The 12,977-nt window shown below is 43.8% G+C and overlaps 1 protein-coding gene across 1 annotated transcript in view; it reads right to left on the minus strand.

Moving 5' to 3' along the window:
- Positions 1 to 2,216: 2,216 nt before the first annotated feature.
- The window catches only part of TCEA1 (transcription elongation factor A1), a 187,652-nt gene continuing 176,891 nt past the window's right edge, over positions 2,217 to 12,977 (minus strand). The window contains exon 10 of the mRNA XM_078687305.1: positions 2,217 to 2,870. Within this exon, the coding sequence (XP_078543431.1) occupies positions 2,862 to 2,870 (9 nt within the window). The 3' untranslated portion in view covers positions 2,217 to 2,861. The remainder of the gene's footprint in view (positions 2,871 to 12,977) is intronic.

A 12,977-nucleotide genomic window follows, 5' to 3' on the forward strand; every position in this document is an offset into this window, starting at 1 on the left:
ACAAATCTCCTCTTCTGGACTTTCAAAGTCACGGTCATTCCATGTGCCCTCGAAATTTTCAGAGGCTCCCTCTTCTTCAGGAGCGTCTATGTACTCCAAGATCTTCCTCGCGAGGTTCTGGGGTTAGGGGCGATTCGAGAATCCCTTCGGCGTCGACGTTGTCCACTTCGGTGGCTGGGGCCTTTGGAATTCGGAAGTCCTTTAGCAAAGCGTCCAACTCCTTTTTCTTTTGGAGGAGTGTCACCATTTCAGCTTCGAGGGCTCTCGGCGTCGGAGACTTTCTTTTCTTGCTCGCACTTGCCTCTGGTTTCAACAGCATCGCTCTTCCCTTTGGGGGTTCGTGTTCGACCCTAGACTTCAGCATTTTGTGAGATTTTCCCTCATCTGTGTCCCTTGGTAGGGTTCCGTGGGGTTCTTTGGATTGCGGCTAGCCTTTGATTGCCTTGTCCTTCAGCGCTGCCTTCAGCTGCGTCTTGCTATCGTGGCCCTTCGGTTCCAACTGATGTGTATGGTGTCTTATCTTATCCATCTTCTTCCATAAATCGCCCGACTTCTTGTGGGTGTGTGGTTTTTCGGAGTCTCCTTCAAGAATTTCAACGTCAGATCCTTCGTGCGTCAATTCTGCCAGAACTCCCTGGTCCTTTTCATCACTGGAAAGGCCTAGGTCCTTCAGGGAAGTTTTCTTGGAAGTCTGTGACATCATTGCATAGTGGGCATTTCTGCTTTCGGCATGTCCTGAGTGTTTTCGGCTGGAACACCGCGCAGGCCTCACATTCCTTGTCCTTATGGTCTTTGGGCAGGCAGAGGCTGCACATAGTGTGGGTTGCGTTGGGCGAACTTTTAGTGGCCTTCGGGGCAGAATTTGGAAGTGATTTTTTCCATGGCCCCTACCTCACCATAGTCAACCCTTGATGTCTTTGATGTCAATCTCGGAGTTCTCTTCTGCTCTCCAGTTGCGATGTTGATGGACGGTGGAGTCCACTCGAATTGGACTTTTTCTGTTCTTTTAGAGAATTTTTTCGGAGCGTCCCGTCTTGCTTCCAGACTCAGAGGCGGAAAAAAAGTATCTGAAGATTGCTACCAAGCACAACGACCTCCAGGACACCGTCGGACTTCACACAGGGGACGTACCCGGCACCAAATAACGGCCAAAAAAAGAAAAAAGAAAAAAGACTATTCCGAACCCAACCACTAGATGGCGGAATAATGCACAGCATGTGAATCCAGAAAACGATTCACGCTGCAAAACATGCATTTGGAATGGAGGTTGATGTTGGGAAATTACTTTTATGAGAGGCTATATATAGAGGAGTAGAAGTAGAGAGAGCACAGCCTTGGTAACTGCATATGTCATTGGACTGAAGTGGCATTAAAAATTCTTAAATGCAGCCTGCTGCTTATTAAGCAAGAATGAATAGAACAAACGGCAGAGCATGTAATACTGGACAACAGTTCCAGTCCATGAGCTATGTTGTAGTTATGTGTGTTGTACCCTGCCAAGTCTAGGGTAATGAGCACTTCGATATGATCTGATGAGAATACTCATCCTACTATATGGTACTAATATGGTTTGTGTGCCAGCACCTAGTATGAACAGAGATTGCGTGCTTATACTTACTTGCAGAGCTTCACTATTTCTGCTTCTAGAACTCTGCTAAGTGGAGACTGGTTAGGACTGAACCATAGTTAGCAGTTGTCTAGGTAAGCGGTGTGCGTTTTTTTTAATAGGCTGTCTAACTTGTTGAAATGCTTCGGTGACCAGTATATTCAACTGATGAATTAAAACTGTAGGTGATGTTATAAGCTAGTGTGCCCATTGACTCCAAGTTAGGCTGACAGGCAGGGACTGACAGCAAAATTGAAAGCCTTTACTTTTGCTGTCGTTAGAAATACTTCTTGTTCACTCAAAGGGGAGAACGTTCAGGGAAGCACTGATTATAGGTATACCGATTACGTAGAAAGGAGATTTACAGACGTCAAGTAGATCTGTGCAGAACTCAGAGTTTGCGGTACATTATTTATTCACTAAAGCCATTCTTGGTAACATCACCTACACTCTGATTTCAATTGAATGTTAGGAATTTATTTTACTATGTGACAAAAATAAATGAAATTTGACAAAAATCCTACCTTATAGTATGCCTTATTAGAAATTTGGTTTTGATGGAAATTTGATCAAATTATCTACGGAACATTCAAGAGAATAAGAACAAAAATGGTAAGAAAAGGTAGACTTTAATGATATCCTCTGATCTTGATGGGTCAATCAAATGGCAAGATCAAACAGTCTTTCACTAAACCACAAAATTAAATACTTCATTTGTGAAAGTACACTAATTACAATAATAAGACTCATGGACAACAGAGTGATCTAGTCAAAAGAATTAAGTTATTAACTGAACAATTATTAAGTAATATAAAAGGGTACTGGAAAAGACTACAATAGAACATGAAAGCCTGGCAATACCCATGTCAATTACTTGAAACCATATGAAACTTTTTCCATTTTGTGAGTTGGATTTCAGTAACTACTTATGCACCAGAGAAAGAAATAAAATAAACAAAAAATTGGTACAAGTTAATTGATAAAAGTTTAATGTTAATACACTTATAAAAAAAAAAAAAAGAAAAAAATATTCTTACACGTACATCACAAAATTGGGCACACTTCCTACTTACTACCCATTACAGGAAGGTCATTTATGAAAGTGATGATTGCTTTAAAAACACGTTTATTGGGGTATGAATGTTGCTTCAAAATACTCTTGTTCCATTCTCAAAACTAGGTGTTCAGCCTAATTTTTAAAGCTAATTACAAAACTGCATCTCCGAGACTGGTCCAGATGTCTTTTCATCTCGTTTTAGCAGAACTGTAGAGAGAGAAAATACATTTCATTGATAACTGCACACATTTAATAATGGAAGATTGCTTTGAGGGGCACATATAATGTGAGCAGTAGCTCCAGTAAGGGTAATTGTACATACACATAGCCAGGTTTAACAATTGGCACACTGATAATACTGCGTCCTCATGAAAATTACATTATGATGAACAAACTTTCCAATAGGTAACACACGTTACCCATTTCGCAGCTTGGCCTTTGCCCACTAGAATGCTAAGCCTTTTAATTTTTTTAATTTTTTTTTTTTAATTGTGGTTGTTTGGGCTTACGCCTGCATACATTTTTTTGCACATAAGGTATGCAGGCCAATTTTACATCTCACCCCCCACCAAACATCCTAGGGATTCTAAATATATGCAAGATTTGAGGACTCCACTGGAGGGGACTAAGGAAATGGGCAAAATATAGCTACATTTTGTTTTTGGGGAGGAAAATAGGGCTTTGGGTTTCTTTCTCTTAAAAATGGCATCAACAAAAGGTTTGCTAAGCGAGTCACCATCTTTCAGGACCATTAACAGCATCATTTCCAAACCTATTTTTTTTACCACAGTTTGGGCATTTTTCTAACAGGTAACCCATTTTACCAAATTTTTGTTCTTTCAGCCTACTTTCAGTTTGTAGTGGAAACAGCTGTGAAGCCCATGGGTGATCCCGAAAAAGGAAAATGCTACTTACCCAGTATGCATCTGTTCTTGGCATGTAGAGCTGTGTTGTCACATGCTGTGCATAGCCTGCCATCAAGTGTTGGGTCCGGATGTTAGCACTTCATTTTTGTTCGAAGAAGTCTTTTCCAGTCACGAGGTAGGGGACTCCTCCTTTCATTGATAGTGTGCATGGGCATCAACTCTATTGTTAGTTTGTTTGCCACAGAGGGTGATAATGGAGTTAGTGAGAGTAGTAAGAGATGGCCATGTATATATGTATCTAAGTAACATGTCACTGCAGCAGCTATAGGTACCCGGGGAGGCGGGTGGGCTCATGTGACTCTACAGCTCTACATGCCAAGAACAGATGCATACTGGGTAAGTAGCATTTTCCGTTCAAGGCATGTGAGCTGTAGATCACATGCTGTGCATCGACTAAAAAGCAGTTATCTCCCGAAGCAGTAGTTAACTTCTAGTTGTTGAAGTGGTCTGACATAGTGTACGTAAAACTGCTTGGTCCACACTAGCTTGCTGTCTTGCTAACACATCTACATACTAGTGAATTGGGAAAGTGTGAGGTGTAGACCATGTTGCTGCTTTGCAGATATCATCTACGGGTATATTTCCTAAGAATGCAATAGAAGCCCCTAGTTTGCGTGTGGAGTGCGCCCTAGGAGGAATTGCTACATTTCTTTTTGCGTTGGCATAGCATATTTGAATGCATTTGACTATCTACCTTGAAATTCCTGACTTAGATATAGGATAGCCTTTATGTGATGGAGCAAAAGCGACAAGTAGTTGTTTTGTGGAAAGGTTTTGTCCTTTCTATATTGTAAAGAATAGCTCTTTTTACATCTAAAGTGTGTAAAACACGTTCTGCCAGAGAATCTGGTTGAGGGAAAAACACATGCAACTCAAAAGATTGATTGATATGAAAGGCAGAAATTACCTTTAGTAGAAATTTAGGGTTGGTCCACAGAACCACTTTATTTTGGTTTATTTGTAAGAATGGTTCTTCTATGGTTAGTGCCTGAAGCTCACCCACTCTCCTCAGAGATGTGATAGCTATGAGGAAAGCTGCCTTCCAAGTAAAAAATTGTATTCCACATCTATGCAATGGTTCAAAGGGTGGCCCCATTAGGCTGGTGAGGACAATGTTGAGATTCCACACTGGAGCAGGTGGAAGTCTTGGAGGAATGATTCTTTTAAGTCCCCCCATAAATGAATAGAGTCAGTTCCATCGACTGCTAGCGAGCCCGGCGCGGTTAGGCCCAACAACCTCCACAACTTTTCCGATCAAAGATTCTGGATTCAAGACAATACGCAGAGAATGGGAAAAGCGAAAGAAAAACAATGCCGTCGAGGGTAGTGGATTGCGCGTGAACGGGAACCTGAGAAACTGTGCCGAACCGGAGCGCAGCAATTCACATCCGAAACAGATAGCGGGAAAATCAATCTAACAATAGAGTTGATGCCCATGCGCACCATCCCCGAAAGGAGGAGTCACCTACCTCGTGACTGGAAAAGACTTCTTCGAACAAAAACTAAGTGCAAACATCCAGACCCAACACTAGATGGTAGGCTATGCACAGCATGTGATCTACAGCTCACATGCCTCAAACCTATAGATTTCTGAAAAGTAGACAACCTTCTCAATTCAGCAAGGGGTCCTTTATGTAGATCCCTCAAGCGATAAAAAAACTTGTAATAAAATAATATTTAAAATGAGTAGATAAAAAGCCCTTTTGCAGCAACGTTTTAATTTGTAACTTCTTGACAGAAGGGCCTATTTACAAAAGTAATATAGCATTAGGTCTTCTAGACCATTCTGGCTGTGGGGATACATAGGGTTTGTAGATTTTCCAAGAACCCGAGGTACCCAGAGCCAATAACTGCGCTGCACCTTACAATGACTTAAATGGGTATGGAGCAATTCATATGGTAAAATATAAAGCAACACACACACACACAAAGACAATAACAATGAATACACCACAAAAAGACTCCACATAGGTTTAGAAAAATAGATTGCTATATTCTGAACGAAACAAGACCAAAATGAAAAATCCAATGTATAGAAGTTGAAATATTGATTTTTAAAGCAATAAATGTAGTAAAGTGCTTAGAAGTAAGCAGTCCTAAAAATGTTACTTTAGCTCGCGCTGGACTGAGGCAAAGTCAAAGTTCGGGCTGACCTTGTAGAAGCCCAGGCCGGCAACATGACCTTACGCAGGCCGTAGTGAACAGTACCTTTCCTGGTTGCAAGCAATGAGATGTGTCGATCTTCTCCATGCAGTGAAGGCGATGCGTTTGTTTCAAAGATGGATGTCCGAGTCTAGAGGTATTGTGTGATGTGGGGGATTCTGCCACACAGTCGAGTTATGTGTCGATATCACCAACCTGGAGCAGCTGTGATATGCGGTTCGATGTGTGGATCTATGGAGGTAAAACGTTTGTTCCGATGGATGCACTAATTTTACTCCAGCAACTGGATCGCTGCGTCGGTTCGGTTACATACTAACAGGAGATGCATCGAAATCCGTATTGCAAGTATATATGGCCTACTTCTAGCTAGAAAGGCACAGGAGTAGAGACTTTAATACCCTGAGTCTCAAGCAACAGGACGCAAGCCAAGAAGCCCTTGGAGATCACTTGGAGGGATTGCAGAGTCCTTACAGCAGAGTCAGGGAGTAGCAGGGCAACAAGTAGAAAAGCAGTCCTTTCAGATAAGCAGTCCAATTGAGTCCTCGATGCAGGACAGCAGTCCTTCTGACGGTTTCAGTTTAAGATCCAGAAGTGTCGGATATTAGGGGGTCAGAGACCCTGTACTTGTACCCAAAACGTGCCTTTGATGAGGGGGGTTACTTCAAAGCAGCCCTCTGAAGAACACAAGGATGCCTTTCAAACCAGTCCTGTCTGCCAGGCTAGCTGGGGGTACTCAGACACACCTATCTTTACTGCGTTCCGGCTGTCTAGAACAAATGCTCAAAGTGTAGCTGTCACCCACCCCAGATGTGTCTTGGAGACAGGCTGTCAGGCACACAGAACAATAAGTTCAAAGAAAAGTGTCATTTCTAAAAACAGTAATGTTAAATTCAACTTCACCAGTAATGAGGATTTACCATTACTATTCCTAACATACGAAACATGAAAAAGCTAGTCTTCTCTGATCAAGAATTACAGCTTAAAATTGTATTAAGCAATTCCCAATGCTAGCCTATGAGAGAAGTAGGCCTCACAGATGTGAAAAACAAAATAGGTTGTGTGTCACTACCATAACATGAAAAACATACATGTCCTACCTTTGACTTACATAGCACTCGGCCCTTAGGGCTACCTGGGGCCTACCTTAGGGGTGACATATGTAATAATAGGGGAATTTAAGGCTTGACAAGTAGTTTTAAATGTCAAGTCGAAGTAGCATTAACTGCACACACAGGCACTGCATTGGCAGGCCTGAGACCGGTTTGAAAGGCTGCTTCTGTGGGTGGCACAATCAGTGCTGCAGCCCGCTAGTAACATTTAATTCACAGGCCCTGGGTATATTGTAAACCACCTTACAAGTAAATTAAATAGGTCAATCAAGTACACAACAATTAAACACATTTAGGGAAGAATCACATGTACTTTAGCACTGGTTAGCAGTGGTAAAGTGTTCAAAGTCCTAAGGCCAACAAAACAATTCAGCAAAACGTGGAGGGGGCAGGAAAATTTGTTTTGGGGGACCCTTCAGAAAGCCATTTTGCAAAACTATGTTTTTCTGAAATGGGCACAAGATATGGAGTTTAGGAGCAGTGGTTATTTGCACGTATCTGAATTTGTGGGCAATCATTCTAGCACGTAATTCAGAGGGCATTTCTCAAAACACACTGGCTTACATTTGGAAGGCACAAATGCAGAGAAATACAATTAGTTATAACATGTTCTACTGTTCTGTGTTGCCCTAAGTCTACTGATGAAAATGGTATACCAAATATGTAGGTAGGCCCAGTGCCTGTAAAAGGAAAGGCCTCAAAACGCAACATGGACACCACCTTTTTCCACACAAAACTGACCCTTTTATTGCAATGTGGGTAGCTGTGAATTTTGGCACCTAGCTCAGCAGGGACTAGGGAAACGTAACAAACCTGCATATTTTTGAAAACTAGATACATGGAGGAATCCAGGGTGGAGTGACTTATGTGATTTGCACTAGGTTGTCTTACCCAGAAGCCTTTCAAACCTCAAACTGACTAAAAATAAATTTCTCGCATTTCTGTGATGCTAAGTTCCGAAATCTATAGAGAGACACACATTTCCTATCACCTAGCATTCCCTTAAGTCTCTTGATAAAAATGGCACCTAACTTGTGTGGGTAGGTCTGGTGCACTCAACAGTTGGTAATAAGGGAGTCTAAGACTGGCCATGCTCTCAGAGTGTGAAGAACCCCTAGCTGCGTGCTGTTGCGACTCCAAAGTTAACACAGGAGGAGGAGGAAGGTGATGGATGAGGAGGAAGTAGTAGAGAGGTAGCCATGTTGTACCTTTTAGGCCTCTTGGGAGGGATAGGCGTTGGTGTCTTGAAGACCTCCTCAAAAGTCAACTTCTCCTTATGAGGAGTAGGGTTCTTCGACACCATCACAAGATCCTTCCAGTGCCCGGCTGAATGTGTGTCCTCTGATGTCGAGCGTCTAGGTGTTCTTGAAGCCGCTCTAGAATCGGCTCCCCAAAGTCTATGGAGGCTACAGAGGAGGCAGCAGTGGAGGAGGGTTTTGATGGGAAGAATGGTCATCTACCGAAAGGAGTAAAGCTAGATATTGGTGCTGAATCCTTGGTGAGCCTTGTCGGTGAACTCAACTTTGCTCAACTGTTTCGATTTAAGATATGTACGCTCTGAAATCTTCAGCTCAGCCCCTTTCAGCTCAGACGGTGGTCGATGGAGCCCCTTCAGATCCAGCGCTGAGTTGGCAGATGAGGCTCTAGGTTTCGAAGAGGACTTGGTACCAAATGCTGAACGGGCGTTGGGTCTGAATCAGAATGCCTGCTGACCATGGCCGAAAGGTGATGGCGCACCAGATACCTTATAGGCATGGAAGGGAGAGGCGGATGTCTCTTGGTGGCAAGTAGTGGGGAGCATCAATACTCACTGCAATATTGTTTTGCTGCTGGACAGGCAGAGATTGCTTAGCCTCTATCTCCCTCGGAGTCCGCGCTTTCCAGCGAGATGATAGGTTCCATTTAGACTCCCAAAGCACCTAATTCAGCTATATAGGACTCCTCACACTCTCTAAAGACGTCTGGAGTGTCTTCAGGTTCTCGTCTGTGTGCGATGGTAGCCAAGGCGACGAGTGCATCAGATCCGTAGAGTGTTTTTTTTCGTGCAACGCAAACATGCCAAACAGGAGTCTTCTCGGTGATTGGGAGACAAACAGATTGCAACGTTTGTAAGGGTCGGACCTTGGGTAGTTGGCAAGGCAAGTAGGACAGAATCAAAATGAGTCCATCATGAAGACATTCTCAACCCAGACAGTAGGAGTCGAGAGGTATGCAGCCGACACGGAGTCGAACGAAACAAGATGGTTGAAAACTGGCAAAAGCAGTATTGTTTTGTATAACTGACAAGGGAACGGATCCAAGGGCCTGGTGAGAACACCGCATTGCGCCAAATCGGAGCTCATGACGACACATCTAAACCAGAAGCCAGAAAAAAAACAATATAACAATGGAGTTGAAGCCCATGCGCAATAAAGTTTATAAATAAATAAATAGCTGGAGTCACCAGCTCCTGTGACTCGAAAACACTTAATTCAAAGAAAAACAAGTTGTAAACGTTGTTGCCCAACACTAGATGGTGGAAGAAGGCACAGCATGTGTATCTATAGCCACACATTCCAAGAAAAACTCCTTTCTTGATACGTGCAGCTGATGGTTTGGTGCACCAATTAGTGGAATTTGGGAGGAGGTGATCTAAATTGGATCGCAGCAAACACAACAAGATGGACAGCGTGCAAGCATTAGTAGTTACCAAATAACATTTATCTGCATCAGAGCACTCCGCATCCTGCCCTGAATGTTTAACTACTACATTCCAGCACCCTAATCAAAATCTCCTATAGTGATCTTGAATTGGGGGGCGGGGGTGAAAAGGAGCCTGCAAAAGGAACTGGGGCAAATCCCTTCAAATTGGCTCCCAAACGCCTTATACATGGAAATTTCACATCTGTGGCTGAAACTTTTCAACCACTCACCCCCAGTCAAGAGATCTGGATTTAATTCATTCTTCTTTTGCTCAATATGCCACCCCAGTTTGGACACAGCCATATGCAAATCAGTCTTGATCATGCTCGTCATGGGAAAAGTCCAGTCCGAACTACCAGACCAGGTCCTCTCTAGACCGGAAACAAGTAACCAGGGACAGGTTTCATGTATCAACCCATATTAGCCACGTTAGCTTGAATCCAATGGCACAGCGAGCAAAGAACCCACATCTGGGCATACCCATCCTACTGCAGTAAGCAAAAGATTGATGGATTTAACCTAGATCTTTTGACTGGGAGTCGCTGCTTGTTTCAGGTCCAGGGAGGATGAAAAAGTTACTGCTGACGAAGGTCCAGTCATGAAGGTCTTGATGCGGTCTACAAGTGTCCCTTTGCCAGTGAAGATTTTGACAGCAAGCACGTCAGTACAGAGGCTTGTTGTCTCGATATCGAATGGGTGACCATCAAATGTGTCTGGAGTGGTGTTGCTGTTTGTGATGCTTTTTATTCCTGGATCTTCCTTCCCTGCAGCCCTTTTTGGGAGAGTGAAAAGGTACAGTAGCGAGAGCCCGCTCTCTGCCTTGCTGTTGTCTCGTCTCATTTTTTCGTGATGGGCTAGAAGGTTTTCTAACTGCCTTCTCAAGAGAATCTCCTCTCTGTCCTCTGATGCTTTTTTGAACATCTGTTCTGACAAAATGTATAGTATGACTCGGTAGGTAGTAAACAGACCAAACACTAAAAGAGGATTTGTAGCAGCCTTCTTCCTACAACAGCAAGAACACTTCGCAAATTGTGAAGGCATTGGAAAAAAGCAATTAACCTAAAGAAATGAGGAGAAAAATCTCCTCAAAGTGTTTCAGAGTACAGTCAGCACAACCTGGAAAAGTACTACAAGGCATCCTGGGAGCTGAAAGCTGCTGTCTTCTTATAGGGGGTCCTATGGTGTTTGACCTTATGCACTCTTAACCTAGCAGGTACCTTTTACTTTAATGTTTTCTACTGAAATATGGAAAGTATAAAGCTCCTCAGTTTTTTTTTTGGGGGGGGGCTGCACTTTTCAGCTGGGGGGGGGGGGGGGGGGGGGGACAGTAAATGCTACTTAGATTTTTAATAAATGAAGGGGACATTTTTTTGGGCCCACACTGATAGAAATTATTCTAAGTCTATGACTTTAGTAATGATTCCTACTATGCAGAATCTCAATTACCTTGAAGAGATTTAACGGTGACCTGTTCCAAGATATCTGGTACTAATGATTTTACACGGTTTGTATATTCAGTAATAGCCTAAACCAAAATATTGACTTATGCACATCTGTGTATAAACAAGCAAGTAGACCAAATTGTGTTTGGCTCTGCAGGTGGAGGGGCACAGACTGAGTTCCTACAAACAGATTAAGATGTCATCTGAGTAATTGGACACATTGAGCCTACTGTACCCATATCTAATACCCCCGTCTGCCACAGTACACATAACTGCTAAAATAGACCTAAGAAATTGTTTGAAACCATCAGAAGTTATTTTCCATGCAGAAGCGATCTTCTTCCTCAAATAACATAGCACACCCTTACTGTGAAACCTTAGTCTTCTTTTTCGTTGACAAGACATCATTAATCAAAGACATCCAGACAACCTCCTACCACCCCAGCCGCTCCCACTGCCCCACACTTTGGACACTGAAACTCGCCTGTATACCAACCTCTACTCGCCCACAAATGATGCCTCCTTGTCTGACTTCAAAACCTTTGGTGAGATCGGCACTCAATCTTCTGTCCTCCTTGAAATAATTCTAACCACTTCATTGATCCCCTCCAAACTCCTAAATTACTCCAATCCCCTCCTACTCCCACTGTGCAACAACATAATAAATGCCTCCCAATCCCAGGGCTACCAACCTGACTGCCTTAAAACTGACCAGGTTAACTATCTAAAAAAAAACACAGACCTGTCTGACCCCCAACAACTACCGCCCCATCTCCAATATCACTACTCTGGCCAAGCTCCTTGAAAAATGGGTTTATTTCTAGCTCCTCAATCACATTGAACACTTCCAATTTCTCGACCATAGCCAATCTGGCTTCCGTTTGTGGCACAGCACTGAAACGGCCATGGTCCATATTGTCGATGATGCCCTACGCTCACTTGACAAGAATGAATCTTGTCTCTTGATCCTTTTGGATCTGTCAGCAGCCTTTGACACCATCAACCATGCTCCCTTGTTCGACATCCTAGAACAGAGGCTGGGCCTCTTCAGCACTGTGCTAAAATGGTTTGCCTGCTTTCTACACAACAGGAAGCAACACTTCCTAATTAATTTCCTCTGACCTACTCCCCGCTAGCCATCCACCAAAATCGAGAGCTAGGTACTCCTCCAAAGACCCTGGAGTCTACTCAAACCCATCTATCTCCCCTTCCACCTTTACATGCACCCTGGACTGCTCCTGACCCGTTGACCCCCCCCCAGCCCTCTAGCACCCCCAGCTTATATTGATCTTGAAACTCTGCACTCCAGAGTGGCTAAACTCACCCAGAGCATTCATAGCTCCATTCTGGACCTTATGAACCTCAGTCACCTTGCAGAGCTCTTCCTTGCTAACCTCAAACCACCTCATACCTCCCCCCCACCAAACACCGAGCCTCCCAAGCACCCACTCCCGCTACTTCTGAGACATCTTCGCCCGCGCAAACAACCTTGCCAATTCTCATCGGAGGAATCCCGAGCTCTCGCACTCTTACAACTCTACCACCGCCAACCTCTAATCCACTAGACCTCATTGGAAACTAAATCCGAGCCATCCTCCAAGACCACAACTCTGTCCAAGCCATCCCCTGTCCACTAGATAAGAGTCCTGAACACCCCATCAGCACGGTCACCATCAACCCCAACAGGCCAGCTACCCTTCATAACAGAAGTGTGGTAAAAAGCAACCTCGCGCCTGTATTTCTGTCCGTCCAGACTCCGGACACTCCCCCTGACTCCCCCCTATCTGCCGTTCAGCAGTCCAGCATGCCGCTGATATTACTGACCTCACCCTGAACAAAAACCTAGACCTAGCTATACTAACAGAATCTTGGCTCAATGAATACTCTTCCCCTGCCTGACTTATTAGTGCCTCCCAATTACAACCTCGCCAGACTGGACAGAAATTCCAACAGGAAAGGAGGCGGCTTTGCCTGCACCTACCGATCCTCCCT

The sequence above is a fragment of the Lissotriton helveticus genome, chromosome 4_1, assembly GCF_964261635.1.
Source record: "Lissotriton helveticus chromosome 4_1, aLisHel1.1, whole genome shotgun sequence".
In the NCBI taxonomy this organism is placed as follows: Eukaryota; Metazoa; Chordata; class Amphibia; order Caudata; family Salamandridae; genus Lissotriton; species Lissotriton helveticus.